Source organism: Etheostoma cragini, chromosome 14 (genome assembly GCF_013103735.1).
Source record: "Etheostoma cragini isolate CJK2018 chromosome 14, CSU_Ecrag_1.0, whole genome shotgun sequence".
NCBI lineage: Eukaryota > Metazoa > Chordata > Actinopteri > Perciformes > Percidae > Etheostoma > Etheostoma cragini.
In genome coordinates this window covers 11,608,872-11,627,520 of record NC_048420.1, presented here as the reverse complement: position 1 = coordinate 11,627,520, position 18,649 = coordinate 11,608,872, and the positions used below count along the sequence as shown (strand labels likewise).

Sequence of the window (18,649 nt, the reverse complement as noted above, 5' to 3'; positions counted from 1 at the left end):
ATTGCGGTGATTAAAGGAAGAAGAAAATTATACATAGGCTAGACCACAAAAATAAACCACATGGCGGGGGTTACTATAGAAACCCATATTCTGATCCCATGACACATTAAAAAAATATTGATTGCAAGAAAAACATGCAATGGCCACAATAACATGATGCCGTGCCGGGGGTTAAATGGAAATTAATCATTTGTCCCCATAATTGTTTTTGTGTTAACTTTGCATAACTCAACTTCCTGATTGAAGCCGGACAGTAAAACTCTTTATTCAAGATTCTTAGTAGCCGATGTAAATGGCTTAAACACGTAGGGTTTATTCTTGAAATTGTATGTAAGTAAGTAGGCCTAACCTAAGTAAACTTTATTTATATAGCACCTTTCACAGACAAGAGGGGTCACAAAGTACTTTACAATAAAACAAATAAAAACAACACATAAAATACTAAACTATTTGGCTAATTAAATGTTTGTCTAAAAAGATGTGTCTTTAGGTGTGTTTTTTTTTTAAAGTTTCCACAGAATCCAAGGCTCTCAAGGCTAAAGGGAGAGAGTTCCAGAGCCTTGGAGCCACCACAGAAAAGGCACGATCACCTCTAGTTTTAAAACCTGTTCTGAGAAGAGTTAAAAGGTCTTGGCCTGAAGACCTCAAAGAGCAACTAGGAGTGTGTCTGTGCAATAGATCCTGTATGCAGGAGGGAGCTTGACCATGCAAGGCTCTATAAGTAGTGATCAAATGTTTTTAAATGCCCTCTAAAACCTATTGGTAGCCAATGAAGAGCCTTAAGCACCTGAGTAATTGTGATCACCTGTCGGTCTTAGACACAAGTCTTGCTGCTGCATTCTGTACAACTTGCAGTTTATCCATAGATGATTTGTTTAAACAAGTGTACAGTACATTGCAATTTTCCAAACGTGAAGAAATGCATGAACAAGCATCTTCATCTCTTTTTTAGAAACCACAGATCTGATCTTAGCAATGTTCCTGAGATGGAAAAAACAGGAACGAATCACAGATTTCACATGACTGTTAAAACACATAGATTTGTCAAAAATGACACAGAGATTTCGCACAACATTACAATCAGAGAGTGTTAGAGTCCCAATGGCCTGCCTAATGTCAGGGCTAATGTTGTCTGGGGCACAAATGTTCACCTCAGTTTTGTCTGAATTTAGTTGCAAAAAATTGTCTGCCATCCATTTGTCAATGGAGGCTGAACAAGTGTTAACAAAGACAGTGTGTCAGTTTGTCTATCAGGGCTAAAAGATAAATATAATTGGATGTCATCAGCATAACAAGGGTAAGAGATTTCTTCAAAACTATATATGCTGTATTTATACACTATATATTTAGTTATGAATAAAATTTCTTCTGCATGCATCTCCGTTTTGGACAATTATTCATAGACTAGCTGTAATGAAATTCAATGCAGATGTCTGCATAACAATAGTCTGTCTATCCCCACAAATAAAATGCACAAATCACTCCCTACAATAGTATAGTATTTTATCTTGTATATACTTCAGATCATATCCAATAACCTTGGTGCTTGTGGAGAAGTTTCTTCTCTCCTAGCAAAACTTAAAGGTGGATAAAATCCACTTAAAAGCCTCTAGTGTACCTGGCATTTGAATGATAGGGAAGCTCACATTTAGCTAATAATATAGCTATATCAAGTTTTCTTAATGATATATAAAACTTTTTAATGATATTTGAAAAGAACCAAACATTTGACACATAGTACAGTGCATGGTCATGTTTCTTACACTTGCCGTAGAGCAGAAAAGGTCAAAGTCCAAAGTGTCATAGTGTCATGTTGGTGTTACTGCAAACTTATGATCATTTGTTATACCATATCAGGACTAACATCAAACCCTCAGTATGAAACTATTTCAATCAGGAGAGACATGTTAGCAGATTTGCAAATTGGGTTTATCATACAACTTGATAAAATGTACAATGCACAATGTACAGGGTTGTGACTCTGTGATTGGCCCTTGCAATTTGTTTACAATTCTGATTGGTTAAGCAGGAAGGTGAACACTTTCACCAGCTGATTCTATTTAGGACGAGAGCATTGATTAAATTAAGACTTCCTGAAAGAATTTACGTTGGGTTATGTTTTAATCAGGAGAGAATAGTTGTAAAAATGTACATTTATACGTCACAAAAGTGTATTTATTAGATAACAGCTGAACGGATTGGTAGTGGTCCGATTAAAAATGAGGTCTTCCTGAAAGAAGTTACGTTGAACGACATATGTAGCTCACCCACCATCTCCAACTGTGGCTACTTCTGTATTTATTTTCTATTTTATTTACCCAAGTTGACAAATGCAGCATGGTAAACAGAAAAGACAACAGAAAGGACAACTACCTGATAGTTCACCATCACATATACTAAAATAAAGTACAACTGCTGCATGCCTGCAAGGTACCATCAGAAAATGTGGCTGGCCATCATCAGGAACCTTACCTACAAACATTTACCTCGATATGTGTATATAATGGGAATGCAAACCCTTTTCATCCACATATTCATTTATTTGGCAAAATGTGGATAGTCCACATGCATATTAGTGCATATTAGGTATGAGATTATGTCCAGCCTTCTAAAGATAATGAAAATTTATTTTTTTGTCTTTCTGAAGAATTAAGAAGAGAAGTTATTCCGATACCAGACACTAGAGGACTGTATAAATATACTGAACATAAATGGAATCAGCACAGCCACCCTTTAGAGCAGTTAAGAGTCAGAGATGAGATCAAAGTCTGCCAGACAGCAACAGCCACAGTGTCTCCACAGGGTGGAAAAAAATAACAGAAACTACTAATAATACTATAACCCTGCAGCAAATACCACATATTTGAGCTTATTGGCCTTAAAAATGTCAGTTTAATAGAATCAATACATTTGAGAGACAACAAAAAACATGAGCATCACTAACTTATTTGCAGAGCGTGGGTATTTTAAGGTGTTTCTGGGACTTTGTGTGCTACAGCCCGACTGATATATTGGCGGACCGATATTATTGGCCAATATTAGCCATTTCCCAAACTATTGGTATTAATCTTTATAAAGGCTGAGACATGATTCTGATAAATGGATATTTAAAAACTAAAATAAAATCATGTTCTGAGTGTTGGCGTTGCATAGTGTGTCCACCAGATGACGCTCTAAAACGTCCCTGTTGAAAACACAGATTTTTTTGTTCAAAGGACTTTAAGTTTCATATCTTAAGTTTGTATTTTTATACAATTTATTCATCAGAACTATTTTTAGGTTCCTCTGTTCTGTTGTGAAAATAAAACAAATTAATGTATTTTAGTGAGAACTCATTAATAACTACAAATAACATGTTTATGTTTTGTTACGGATTTCTGAATTCTTTTAAATATATCGGCCAATATATCGGAATATCAGATTTTTTTAAATAACAAAATATTTGTATTGGCCTTAAAAATCCAGTCAGGGTCTATTGTGCACCCACATTTCTTTTCTTCCATGCTTCATTTCTGCCTGAGGAAGCACACGACTCAAATCAGTAGTGCCTATGACACTATCTGCTTGTTATGTTTCAGCCATCCATATGTCCATTTTATGTTTTTTGGACTATTTTTGAATAGTTTCTAATAATCTAATTAAGAGAAAGAAATCACTGTCTTGCAAAAAGTCACTGAAGCAGGTGAATTCTTACCAACATAGGCTAAACCTAACCGAAATCTAACTGAAGATTTTTTTTTTTGTAATAATTCCCCATCACAAAGTATGACTTTTATTTGCAGTGAGAAGAAGAATGATTGGTAAAAACACAGAAAAAAAAGACAAAGAGAGAAGTCAGGTGGATGAATCCGAATAAATACACCTTTTATTTGACTGATTAACAGATCTGATTATACAAACGCCAACACAGAGCTCTGAAATAACAGGACCAATCAGCGAGACAATGACTGTACATTCTTGGTGTGACCCTCCCTTATTCTGAACCCCTTACCCACCCACCCACCGCCCCCCCGCCCCAACTATGGAACTGAATCACTAGTGCCTTTTCTGTACAAGTAAAGCTCACCTACCCTCTACAACCCTCTAGCACCCTCCCGTTTCAGTGCACTGTCTGTTATCTACAGGTTTGGGGAAGTTTGGCCAAATGTAGAACCGGGTGCCATGTTGGACCTTAAGTGCCCTCTACACAGGATAGTGTATCTTTTTTTGTCATGTTTGTTGAGTGTAGTCTAGCAGACAGTGCTGCTGTCATAATAGTGTGTGCACTGTTTTAAGAGCTTGTAGTGTAATAGCATAGTAATGTTTTTGCATTTTGGTTGAAATGCAACCAGCCAAAATTCTCTTGACATACAGGTCTGGGTTGAAGTAACTTCCTTAAATCATAAGTCTTTCTTTCTCTCTCTCGCTCACACACACGCATGCACGCACACACACACATACACGCACAAATACTGGTATGTTTGTCCCTTCATCTTCAAAAACAAGTCTGTTTGCAATTAAGTTTCAGGGAAGGTCTTTTTTTTGTTCTCAATCTCTTCCTCTGACCAAGCATGACTTGCCGCACATACATCATCACACAATCCTGCCTATGGTACCCTTGAGCAGTTCCTACTGTCAAAACACTAACTGTACCATCACAAGAATGGATGGACAAAACACCCTCACTTGCATTCCTGTAATCAATCTTTTCAACCCAACTCATTCTTCTTCTCCTCCTACACACCCCCCTTGGTCTCCCATACCCATTTACTCTCATGTAACAGACAGTCTTGTATGTAACACTGACAAATACTCGTCCTCAGCGCAACAGCCAGGAGGAGAGAGGAAGGGGGAGGGAGAACAAGGTGTGGGAAAAGGGGTAGTGGAAGAGAGGGCGAGTTTTTCTCCTTGAGGAGAAAGCAAAAGGAGAGAACGGGGAGGGAAAACTGTGTGCCTACAACCCTCTTTCTCTCCACATCTTTGTGATGGAGTTGAGGGAGGAAGAACAAGGGAGGTGGAAGGTGACTGAAGTGGAAAGGGGAGAGACGGAAAGCTGGGTGAAGTGTGTTGGTCTTCATGTGTCCTGGCCGTCGGTGGCAGGGTTGTCGTTGGCATTGGGCAAGTCTGAGTCGGTCTCCCGGCTGGATATGCGGTCCAGCTCCGCCTGTACATCGCTTAGGCCCAGCTTTGACCCTGCATCAAGTGCGGGTAGATACATAAAAAATATTACTATATCACAGCAAACAAGCATTTTGGCCAGGGTGATAAATGACACAGCATTGTGCGGTTTAGGCATAATGTCTTATTAAATTATAATTATTAATTATAATTAAAATTAGTGCTGGGTGAAATATATAATATTAGCAAAATATTCATTTGAGAAGAAGAACAACTGCAAGACAAGTTAGATAACAGACAGAGGAGTGCGCACTGTGATAGAGATGTGGTAAAATACTTTGACTTTAGCTTGTTAATTGGATTACATTTTAAATGTTTATTAATGTCATTAATATGGTATAGATAGTGTGGAACAATTTGTTTACATCCAGGTTTATTGCAATTATTTATATTGCAATAATAGAAATGTGATCATTTGCTACATTTTCTCTCTGTGTTTTTTTTTTCCAACAAGACCTTTGGTAATACTGAATGTGTTTTTGTTTTGTCTGCATTTTAGTTCTTATTTTATTATTATGCATCAAACATTTCATCTTTACAAACGTCCTTATTGAAAGAGACAAATGTGTCTTTGTTACCCATTGTATCACAGTTTAATAAGTGTGCTTTATTTTTCATGTAACAGTACCAATATGATCTACAGTATCTAGTTCAAAACAGGTCAAAGTGGGCAGTACACTTTATTTAAGGTAATTTTGAGCTTTTCTGATAAGTTTCAAAGTTGCATTGTGAAAGATGTATAAAGATAGTTCTAACTGGAAATGATCTGCCTTGATTATCCAGCCATTTCACAGAGAATGAACACATATTAGGCATACAGTATCAATATAGTATATGGCCAATATGTTGAAAAGTATCATGTGTTATGTCCATATCTGGAGTAGAGGACAAGAGAGTAAAAAGGAGAGAAAATAAAGGATGGCAGATGGGAGGTAGAAACCAAAAAGAAGCAATGAGGAGTAACTGAAAATGGCATTAAACCCCAAAAACTGAATAAATAAGCACTTTTTCCTCTACTCAACAAAACCACAGCAATGTAACAACCTCTACCACCTAGTGTGCATTCTCACCTGACTTGCGTACTGTTCCAGGTGTGTTGTTTCCGCCACCTGGCGTCCCGGGCCCCCCTGTCCCTGCTTTCTTTGTCAGTAGACTGTTGAAGAAATTGGCCAACACGCCCTCACTAGTCTGACCTGCAGCATACAGCACAGAGACTAGAGTTAAAAACACACATACACACAAAGTAATGCACCAACTACGCAAATGGTCATGGGTTGATGTGTGCAGCGACGAAATGCATACCCGACTGTGGCATGGCGTTAGCTACGTTGGCCGCTGCGGAGCGATTACTCGTCCTGGGGGAGCCGGCGGGTGCTCTACTGGTGGTGTCCTGTGAACAACAACAAAGTTTTATTCCACACACACATATGGACACTGCGAGGAGCTTTCCTTAATCTTGTGAGCCAAAACTTGACAAAAGAGGAGCACTCACCACTGGTCGCCCTGCTGTCACAGCGGGCTGTTTGGCAAGCAGCGACTGCAAATTAGGGCACAATATGCACACTCATTCCAATTAGTATTTAATTAACATATCAGAACCCTTCAGTCAGATTTAATTGGAGTGCAGACAAGCAGCAAACCAACTGACAGTAACAAAACAGGAAATGATTTCTGACCTGCAGTTTTACCAGAAACACTTGGTCATCTTCTGCCTGAATCTCCTTTTCATGTACAATCTGGTGACAAGCAAAACATTTTTAAATCGCTTACAGGCTTTCCTTATAGCTCTACTAAAGCTAAAAAAATAGATTGGATAACTCTAATGATCCCTGCAGGGATATTAGGTAAAGCTTAGCATCCCCGGACATTGATGCAGAAGGTAATAAAACATACTATTACAGCAATAATCAATTTGTTGCGTAGCTTGCCTCAGATGGTCTTTCAAAGTTAGCTGTTTTTTTAGTGGGTGCTTGTACCTTTCTGACTGGCGGTTTGACTATTACTTCCTCAAAGCTGTCGTCTGCTTTTACTGTCTGAAAGTTCTCGTGAAGTATGGCAATCTTCTTTTCATTGTCCCAACCTGATGGACTGAGAGAGCAGAGGAAGGGTTACGAACCAAATACAAGTGGCCCCACAGTCCTAGCACGTATACACACACAAAGGCAGCCTTACATGAAGACAGCATCTCTTTCTACCACTTGTGCCGGGCAATGGAAGGGAAAGCCGTACAGTCTGTGGACCAGATATTTGTACAGGATGTCCAGGTTTTTCATCTCCTTCACTGATGTGTAAACCAGAGATGCACCGTCTGACATGACTGTCAAGGACATTTTCAACAACCCAACCATCTCAAAATAATACACCACAGAGACAGAAAACCTACATCTCCTAATATCAGTAGCACTACAGAAATACAGATTATAAGCTTCGACTGCTACCAGTACACAAAACAACCAAAGCCATGTGCAATACTGGCTCATTTTCAAAAGCAATAACCCTTGAAAATCTAATACCGTTTCCACTCAGCAGTGACTGGATAAATTACTCTGAAAAACAAACCACTTTAAGCAGTATTGGGTATTCTATGGCTTTTATGGAACTCTCTTTACAACAAACTAATATCAACAACGGTTCAGATGCAGCTTACAGTGGTCAAAATACTACATTAACGGTACTGCTGGGAACTTTGGCCTGAGAACAAAACACTGTGACTGCCAGTCACTCCACCAATGATGGTGGTACAACATAACTGAACAGCTGGGCATTAGGAGAGTACAGGCCAAAATGTGAATGAATGCCTTATATTTCAGCATCTGACAAGAAAACTGCAGTGTCAGTGGTACTGATCAACAGCCCCACTAAATCCCATGTGTACACTGTTTTTTGGCCAATAGTCACATTTTGTTTTCTGACACTATCAATTTGAGTTTGTGAACTTTTTCTAGCCTTGTTTGCTTTTCAGAAACAATGTTCAGTGAAGGATACACTGCAGACAGAAACGTCTGATGTGAGACTGGATGAGGTCCAAGTGTTCGTCTCTATAGTCGTGCTCCTTCTCCAATGTACTGATGGCGTCACACTGAGGACAAATAAGTAGGCGTCAGACGCAGGTGAATGTGTGTTAGTAGATGCAATGAAAAAAGGACCATTCAATTTTGAAATGATTTAACAATTCCACACAGGTTTCATTAGTCCAAGAATATTGTACAGCACATTGAGAGCCAAGTACACTTAGACTTTAAGGTAAAAGTAAAATATGTTCTCACACATAGGCTATGTTTATAAGCTAGTAATAAGGGTGTGTGCGTGTGCGTACCTTGGTGCAGACCACCACCACTGGTATTCCCAGGTTGTGTGTAAGTGTGTTGTCTCCTAACGGCAGCAGCACACACTCCTCCTCTTCACTCCTCCTCTGCAGGGTACCATCCTCCCCACTGCCTGGCTCTGTGTATTCCTGGAACTGTTTTACAACTACACATACAACATTAAGATACACAAATAATGATGAAGCAAATAGTAAACACCATTTTAAATGTGGCATTAATATTCTCATAAATGGCCTCTTAAGACAAAACCCAATTCAATGTAAAGCTTTTTCCAAAGGCTTTGATAAGGAGGTTCCATATTCAAGAAGTGTTGTCATGCTGCCAAGAGCATCTTCTGTGTTATATTTCAGCCATTCTGTTTCATTCTGAGCATTTTCTGTTTCAACTTCATCTACTCGTCAGCCTGACTGCTGTCAGTATGACTCACGTCTGTGCTCCAGCTCCCGCAGCGTTTCCGGGGCGACCCGGAGTTTATCGATGTGTTCCCTAGCGACGGCGGCCCACTTCTGGAGCGAGTCCAGGGCGTTCCATGGCCGCGACATATCAACTGTTATCAGCAGCAACGTGTTGCCGATTGAGTCCACTGGCACAGCTACTCCCTGCAGACCTTTGTGGTAAAGGTCTCCGTCTAACACCCAGGCATTACACCTAGTCTGGTCTAAAGACACACATATACACATTCAAGATATATACACATTACAGAGACATGCTGTTGTGTAAAAACATTTATTGGGTCTATAGACCGCAAGTAGTTGATCGTTACCATCAATGTCGTCGTCATGAACACTGAAGTAGAGGTATTCCAGGCCACGGCCTTTCATGAACTCTTCAACCCCCTGCAGTTTTGCAACCAAGGCTGTCTTCCCCGAACCCACCTCACCTAAAGACACACAGAAAATCGTAAAAAAAAAAAAAAATATGAAAATAGTTATAGTTAAATATTATGGATAGTAGACAAATTATGGGTAGTAGCCTCGTCCATGCCAGAATGCACATGCTATAATGATAATAATATTGGAGTTTAGTGCCTAAACCATATTCAGTTCATTCTTTATTCAGTTTGAACAAAGGGGAGCAAGAATTCAAATTTGGCAAAAGCATTCTAAGTGACATACTAACTGAAACCAACACACCGCTAAAGGTATACGATTTTCCCATGCAACCTGCTGCCCTCTGTCATGCTATGAGCTGCACTACTAATACACTTCAGAGTTAATACAATTAGTATGGTGTTCATCACACACTATCCAAAATTAGGATTGCACAAAATGGCAAAAATATTGGCTTGCAACTACAATTTTAATTAACGAATGATCTGCATTTACATTGAGTCATTTATTAATCATTTAGTTTACAAAATGTCAGAAAATAATGGCAACTGTCAATTACAATTACTATTTACTGAACAAACAGTCCAAAACCAAAGCTATTCTGTTTACTCTCACAAGGTGTGACAACAAAAAACATCACATCCTTGTTACATGTTTGGCATGTTTGCTTGATTACTTGCGCGATTAATTGATTAGAAAAATAGTTAGATATATATTGTCTGTCAATCATCTAAATGATTAATCAATATTGTTTCACCACTAAACAAATCAAGTGTAGCACACATATTGTAAACAATCCCTTTGACTAGAGCCACACAGCTTCATTATATTATTTTCATGAACAGCCCTAATATACTGTTGTATTTATTTTGACAATGGACGGGATCTGCATTTGTCCTGGCATCATTGTTGCATGTCATTGTTATTGTGAATGTTATAAGGGTAAGGCTGCATCTATTTTTGCACTTTGCCATATTATGTCCACAGGGGGACTCAATGCATCATAAGGGCAGATTTTTTCTGATATTGTCATGGATAGCATAACAGACAATGGTTGTTTAAAAAAAACGGTAACCAACTCGCCGATTAGCTCTAATGGGTAGCAGGCTGCGGATTATCCCAGGCGGATGTGTAGACAGTGTATGTGTGTGTGTGTGTGTTTGTGTGGACGAGAGCAGGACACGAGGATCGAGCGAGACGGGGAGGCACCCTTTCTCCCTCTCAGTCATATAAAGCCCCGCGGCCGCGTTAAGAAAACACAGGCTGATGGTTTGTCTTGTCCCCTCAGCATCATCTCCACCTAACTGCTACTAGCATCACTGGATGCTAGTATGACTTGCAGTGTTACAAAGCGGCCCGATTCTCTCTAAAGATGATGTGTGTGTGTGTGTGTGTGTGTGTGTGTGTGTGTGTGTGTGTGTGTGTGTGTGTGTGTGTGTTGGAAAATACACCTGTCTCTCTCTGCTAGCCGACGCACCCGCTACCAGGTTTGAACACAAAAGCACCATCAGTCAAGAATAAGCTAGCTTAGCTATCGAGCAGTAAGTCTACCCGAGCATACCAGGATGAGATGATCACCAAGCTAGCGATGCTTGTTGGCTAGCTAGGAGACTGCAGACATACAGATACCCACCCATAACCAGGACATTTTTCCCAGACGGTAGCTTAGATCTTGAATGGGTTGACACTTCACTCAGGATGGTGGACCTGCAGACAGAACAACCCCGTTACAAAACGGGCAAACAAGGCTTCTTCATTCATTAAAAAACAACGAGTGACAGCAAGGAGCTAAAGCGAGCTAGTGCTGCTGTGTCACCAGTCTGGTGCTGATGCTAGCTAGCCTCGTTAGCAAGCTAGCTGTCAAACCATCCTCATCCCAGCACAATGGACCCTCTGCGGCCACAAACCCTGCTCATAATAACCTCTTCTAATCTTAAATGTCCAATCGCCCACCATAAATCCTGTCCGTCATCCTCCTCTGGGTTGGAGTTCTCCAGTGTGCTCTTATGTCCAGTTGAGGTGGAGGATAATAATGCACTCCTCCCTGAAGTCGCCATCTTCGCAGGGCTTGTAAACTGAAGAGCGCCCGGATGTAGCAGTTGTGTGCTATCCTAGCATGGTGCACCGCACACCGGGGCCGGGGCGTGGTCCTGCCCGCACAAAACTGGGGTCCTTGTTCCAGACATAGCTCATCCGCACAGTGACATTCACCCCAAGTTATGCACAGAACGAGATTCTACAAACTATTATATTATTAACTTATCAAAAAAAAATGTGATATATATGTGCTAAAGTGGACATAATACTATGTAGCCTAGGCTTGTGTAAAATGGGACTGATACATAAATAATGAACATAGTTCATATAATAACCATGTATAATACCAGCGGGAATAAGGCTATTTTGCTTGTTTAGCTTTGCGTGTCCCCGCCAATTTATCAGATTGAATTAGGATAAATGGGCTTTCAAAGAGCCACACAAATCCTAAAATCGTCGTCTTATGCCTTGATTTGTGAAATATTTTGGCACCGGGCCTATTAAGCCTACTGATGGATATAATGCTGTAATAGCATATAATACCATTTGGATGCAATTCACATTATCTAGCACAGACAGGGTCGTAGCACAAAAATTCTGGGCCCTGGAGAAAGACATTTTCTATGGGCCCCTCCCCACATTCCCAGCTATTCATTCTAGCATCTTTTGGGGCCCTCCTCACATCCGGGTCCTGGGTACTCAGTCCCATTTTTCTCCCAGTCCGACGCCCCTGAGCATAGACTGCAGCCTAGAAGTTGAAATGAAGCAACAAAGATTTTCCAAAAGGTTAGACAGCATAATAGAACGATAACACAAGAAAAATAAGTCAATGCAAATTGCAACCTATTAAAATCTAAAGTAGGCCTATACACTTAGGCTATTCAGTTTTTAATCAGGCCGATTAGAATTCAGTCAGCACAGAACATCTGAATAAGAACTTCCATAAAGGCTAGTGCCACGTTACTTTTATACATGAAATGGATAAGCTGATAATTAGACAAGTAATTAGTACAAAGAAACTATTTGGAGACCAATGTACATGGAAATTGAAAAAATTGAACCAACTAGAAATAAAAACAAACGTGAAATATAGTGTTAAGAAACTTTTGAATTCGTCTACACCATGAATCTGGTGGGCACAGCGTGAACTTTAAATTAACTACCAAGTGGTCTCAGGTGTGCGGTCATCACTTATTACAAAACCGCTGAAGCACATCGCAGCCAATCAAAGCTGAGAACCGGAAAATCAGTTCCAGACGTGTCAGTTCTTTATAACAACCACGAGATGGCGCTGATACACTGTGCTCGGAGCTCGCTGGTCCCAGGGTAGGCGCTCTCTGCGGCCCCCGATGGAGCCAGCGGATTACGAACTCCAGTGAAGTGAAGCACCGTCCTCCTCCTCCTCCTCCTCCTCCCCATCTTTCACCCAGAGTAAACCCAGTAGCACGGAGCGCATCCTCGCCGTGCTCGCCCCGTGGGAATTCTGTTTGGCTGTCAGTGGCAAACCGGCCGAGCTTTGCAGTGTGGTGGGGGGGACTGAGGAAAACATTGACACAAAGAGTGAGGAAAGGGAGATGGGTCCGGAGGCAGTGAGGTATCCGTGATTGTCAAGCAGGCTAAACGGCGTTGAAGTTCTTCGGCTCCGCTCGAATCTTTTCTCCAGGTCGTTGAGGTGAGTTTTCTCTCTGCAGGAGATAGGAGCAGCCCGGATGGTGCACGTCTTACCCCGCTGCAGAGTGTAGAGGCTATTCCAAACATTTGGCAGGACATGTTTTCTATTGTCCTATAAGTGAAAGACATATGATGACATTAGATGTTTGTAGCCTGATCTATACCATGTTTATTGTTTAACAGCGTATGATACTTTGTGGATGTATAACTTATTCTGTAGAATAAAATACACCATAAAACCATATTTTTTTCGATCAGGCAACAACATAGTCGTCTATTCTAAAGAAATCTACAGTGATGTGAGAGATTTTTTTAAAATAAATACTAGAAAAGACCTTGTAGGCTGTGCTCTTATAAAGCCTCAGTTTTCATTTATTTCGGCTGGAGTCATAAAAACAAGATAAGAAAAATCTGCTTAATTCTCTGTCTCTTTTTTCCATTCCTCTGCTTCATTCACTCTCACTTGCTTGCCTTTCCCCAATTTTTTCTCTCACTCCATCTCTCTAATCCCCCCTCTCACAACCTCTCTCCTCACACTCATTGCTTCTCTCTCTGTCAGCTCTAATTACACTGTGAGTTCGCAACACTAGACTGCTTCACTTCTGATACTCTTCTCTGTCTTTTCTCACACCCAGCCGCCTTTCCTGTATCCACTCTTTCATCTGACACCTGTCATGATTAATGTTCCACATAGGGTGTGCATAACATGCCACATATAGTTCCTTAGCTGTATTGCTGCCTGTACTGTGTCTGGATGGCGATGTTACTCCTCTGATAATCAATACGTGACGGAGCAGTTACAGTATATAAATGTTATGGACCTGTGGCTAAATCATTAATTGCCCATCTGCCCCAGTCACTTTACACACGTGCACATGTGAAGGTGACACGCACACACATACGCACTCCCACGCGCGCACACACGTACACAAACACACACACACACACACACACACACACACACACACACAAAGTCTAGGGTTATGGCAATTAAGCTCGGAGTCTTGATTGATTGTCACAGCATGGAGATTAAGAGCTGACAGTAAGGATCCTTGGAAGGATTTTTAGACATGTTACACCGCCCAGCAATCAATCATTACTATTCTGGTTTTTGTTTGGGTAGTACTGTATTTGGATTTATACACAGATTTCAGAGCACAGAAAACCAAGCGTTCAGGCTTTTGTTAGTGGTGATAGCTTCTATAATCTTTTCTGTGTGGGAGAAACAATCCAGCCATATTGCCTATATATATATTCTATATATTTGTTCGGTTTTCCGCCTGTGACGTGTGATATGAAAATTCATTGACCCCTCTGGCAACGTGCAACATATGTGACATCTGATCTACTGGCAGATCCCACACACAGCTCTATTACAGTAGCTGTAAATATCTTCCACATCCTCCGTCACTTAACAGTGTCACCTGCTGTCTCCGGAACAGACAGGCATATGCTGCTTCCCGCAAACCCCCCCCCCCCACACACACGCCAACATGTTACCAACATGCATCGAGGCACATACGGGAACACAACGAACGACACAGCACCTACACACAGGTTTGCTGGTTGTCACACACCTGCCCTTCTGCTCTGTTTTATGCTTTATTCTCTGTATACAACCCATTCAAAGAGCTTAACTAAAAATAATCACAACTAGCCAACACACACATGAAACATGAATTATGGAAGACAGAGAGAGAGAGAGAGAAACATTCAGGTCAGATTCAGACCCAGTTCCAAGAGCTTCACTCCCCAAGGATGGTACTAGTAGACCGCTGCATTAATATTCAGTTTGTGCCATGTAGCACATCAGACCTGCGGTTATCCTTGTTTGGAACTAACTGGACTGCTATAGTTTCAGCCCAGTTATCCATAAACAGTATGTAGGCTACTGGGGAAATGGATCCATGCATTTTAAGATTATTATACAAGCAGTACAGTGTTTCCGTAATAGTAATAAATGTTTAGTGTCAACTGGATCCTGCTTTAGAAATTGTAGCCTTTAAGTAAAGAGCACATGTTAGGAGGTCATTAAAGTATTATTGATGATGCTGCAGTGCAAGTGTGCAATCTACTGTACTGTACTAAGTGTACTATTCTATACTTCACTGGTTGATACATGTGTCTTAACTTTCCATTACAAATGAAGCTAGATAGATAGATAGATAGATAGATAGATCCAAAATATGGGAAATTATGGTGTTACAGCAGCAAACATACATCGGTCACACAGCACAGAATGTAAATATAAATGAAATAATAGGATACAATCTACATACATACAATATACATGAAATAATGATAATATTAGGAATAAATATATAAGAACAAATAACTGAATATATACAGGCTGGGAAAACAAAATGTGCAACTGCTTAAATAGTATGCTAAAATGTAAATAAACAAATTGTACAGGTTGCAATTAGTGCAGTATTGTGGTGTCTCAGAGTCTTATCTAGCACCCAGTGGTGACGTGTTAAATAGTTTTATTGCCTGTGGTCGGAATGATTTCCTGTAGCGGTCCGTGCAACATCTAAGCTGTCGGAGCCTCTGAGAGAAGCTGTCCTCTGTCGGACCAGTGTGGGGTGGAGAGGGTGGTCGGGGTTAGAAACAGCAGATGGTTAGCTTAGCTTAGCATAAAGCAAAGAAACAGATAGATTACCTTTGTCTAAAGGTAACAAAATCCATCTAAAGCTAACTCAAAGATTATAATCTAGAGGTTATAATCTTTGAGTGATCTTTAGATGGATTTGACGACTGAAAAAGCTAGCATGGATCTGTCTAGAGTCTAGACAGATCATTGCTAGCTTTTTCAGTCTTTATGCTAAGCTAAGCTAAGTGTCTGTAACAGACGGACAAGAGTGGCATCAGTCTTCTCTTCTAAGAAAGCAAATAAGCGCATGTCCCAAAGTGTCGAACTATCCTTTTAAAGGTCCTGAAAACCCACACAGGTGTTTTAACTACTTCTTAATAATTACATCCCTGGTCTGGTTGGAACTGGGTGGAGTTACGCTGGAAAGTACGTCAAGGCACAAGAGTATCACTAGGAACTATAAAGGTGTTGTTTTTTACACTCGAACAGGTGCAACAAAGAAAGACGAGATTGAGGACGATGTTAATCAAGCTGAGTCTGCACACACCCACACAGGTCTAATTAAGCATAATAATAAAAAAAAAAACTGTGTGGGTGGTTGATGGATGTGCAGGGCCTTTAAGATCAAGAGTTATCCCTTGTTACACATTAAACATTATTGCCATGCATATGTCAAATTGACCATAAAGCTCTTGTGAGATGTGTTATATATTTGAATACCTGGAAGTAGTTGTTAGATTTTGAGTAGAAAATGAGAGCTCTTGAACAAATGAAAAGCGGCAGACATTGTGATGCAGAGCCATTTAATTTGTGGCTTTTAATGTAAAATTTGATTTAAACTAATTTCTTGATTAAGAATTCATTTCACATTAACTTGAGGGAAAACTGTGTCAATGTCGCAGCGATTAGATGATGCTTTATGGTAATCTATTTTGGTATTGTGAACATTATACACGGATGAAACCTGAGGAGAAACCTTGCCGATGTGTTCTGGTTACTCAGCAAAGCAAGCAAGTGTGTATGTGTGTGTATATGTGGTGTGTGTGTGTGTGTGTGTTTGTGTGTGTGTGTGTGTGTGTGTCTGTCTGTTTGTATGTGCATCTGTGCATTTGTATGCACATTTATATGGAATGTGTACATCCAAATGCGTCTCTGCATTAACATAAAAAGGCTTAATTGTGTTTGTTTGTGTTCATGCTGGACCATATGTGTGTAGTTATTTGGGGACCTTGTCTGATATTCAGTAGCTTCAGAGTCCTGACCTTGAACAGTTTGAGTGCTGTCTGCTTAGTCAGGACCTCTGCATCTGCTCATGTCAAAGCAACAACAGTCCAAATGCACTGCAGTGCATGGGATTTTTTTTGTACTGTGTGTATTGTATATACTGTATGTATTGTATATACTGTATTTATGTATGTATGCAGGCATATACGTACTGTTTGTATGTATGTATGTTTATCTATCTATCTATCTAGTGTATCTATCTATCTATCTAACTATCTATCTAACTATCTATCTAACTATCTAACTATCTATCTAACTATCTATCTATCTATCTATCTATCTATCTATCTATCTATCTATCTATCTATCTTGTAAGTGACCCTGTCTTTTATCCTCTCTCCCTCTCCGTGCAGTGTGTTATTGTGCGTTCAGCATGAGTAACATCTACGAGTCTGCAGAGGCCACACTGGGCTTCATCAGCTCTCCATGCCTAGCCAAGGTGGAGCTGAGAGTGGCCAGCCGGGGGATCTCGGACCGCGATGCTCTCTCCAAACCTGACCCCTGCGTGGTGCTTAAGATGCAGTCGCACGGCCAGTGGTTTGAGGTACAGTAACTTAGTGGGATGAAGGGCTGAAGTGAGAGGTGGGGTGGGGTTGGGGGTGATGCAGTTTAGAAAGACAAAGCCAGAAAAGGAAAATGTAATAGTTACATCAGTCAAAGTGTTCTAGCTCATAACACTCACTGCCCATCGTAAGACATTCTCAGTAAGAGCAGCAGGTTTGTGTATGTGCTTTCCATCCATACTGATATTTGAACTATTTTCTTTACAGAGCACGTAGAACAGCCCATATAACTGACTAGCATTAATAAAAGCTTCCAAATTCCTTCGTGGCATGACATGATAATGCTTTGATGCTTTTCATGAACAATTTATCTTTGCATTAGACTCTCAGAGTTTCATTTTCTCTTCATTGTTTTGTTCCTTAATTAATTAATTCCGCTGTAGAAAGCACTTGTCATAGAATTGTTAGGCGAAATGATGGTGTATAATCAAGGACCCACGCTGTCATGAAGAGCTGTGATTGTGTCGCTAACCTTCTCACGTTAAATTGCAGGTTATGTTTAGTTCTAATAAATTATGGATGCTAATTGTCACAGTAGCCAACTGAAATCATCTTTTGGAGATTGGTGCACAGATTGAATTTGCTGTTGTAAATATTTGATATATTGTCACCTTAAAATTGAAAGTGTGCTGGGTTTGTTGCTCTGATCATCATAGCTTTCCAAAACAAGTTGTCTGCCCGAATCATTTTTTCTGACCCGATCAGGTATTGAAAATAAATCAGGTATTGGAATCATGCATTTTATTGGGCACATTGTACACAATAAAAGCTCACTAATAGATTCTAGAATAGAAACGGAGAACTGTCAGTGCTTTCTGGTAGTAGGTGTTTCACCTCCTCTCCTCTTTGAGGGACTTCAGATGGACTTCAGATAGAATCTCCTTAAAGAAACATCTTATTCCCACTGAAGGTGGCGTAGTAGCACACATATTAGCTGAACTTTGTAAATGCACATTCAGGGAAATTCAGGAAGAATTGGGTCTTTATGTGTCTTTCTTTCGCTTTCCTATATTTCTGGGAGAGACAGAAATGCTAAGTGCACTGTCTTCCTTTTAACTATGTACTGTAGAAACACACACACACATACAATGTTAGTGCAGTGACCCACTCTAACAAATACACGTACATGGATTCACGCATTACACACACACACACACACACACACACACACACACACACACACACACA

At 40.2% G+C, this 18,649-nt stretch overlaps 2 protein-coding genes across 2 annotated transcripts in view; one reads left to right on the top strand and one right to left on the bottom strand.

Annotated features, from left to right (window-relative positions):
- Positions 1-3,834: 3,834 nt before the first annotated feature.
- On the bottom strand, positions 3,835-11,507 carry dync1li1 (dynein, cytoplasmic 1, light intermediate chain 1). The gene is made up of 13 exons (XM_034891351.1): positions 11,267-11,507; positions 10,947-11,020; positions 9,247-9,363; positions 8,911-9,141; positions 8,474-8,628; positions 8,143-8,236; positions 7,330-7,465; positions 7,134-7,245; positions 6,834-6,893; positions 6,650-6,694; positions 6,460-6,547; positions 6,228-6,350; positions 3,835-5,172 (listed from the first exon to the last, which is right to left on the bottom strand). The coding sequence occupies exons 1-13, from the start codon at positions 11,368-11,370 to the stop codon at positions 5,054-5,056; spliced, it is 1,458 nt and encodes a 485-aa protein (XP_034747242.1). The 5' UTR covers positions 11,371-11,507; the 3' UTR covers positions 3,835-5,053.
- Positions 11,508-12,652: 1,145 nt separating this feature from the next.
- Positions 12,653-18,649, top strand: part of cpne4b (copine IVb) — a 23,934-nt gene continuing 17,937 nt past the window's right edge. The window contains exons 1-2 of the mRNA XM_034891341.1: positions 12,653-13,022; positions 17,252-17,442. Coding sequence (XP_034747232.1) covers positions 17,272-17,442 — 171 coding nt within the window. The 5' untranslated portion in view covers positions 12,653-13,022; positions 17,252-17,271. The remainder of the gene's footprint in view (positions 13,023-17,251; positions 17,443-18,649) is intronic.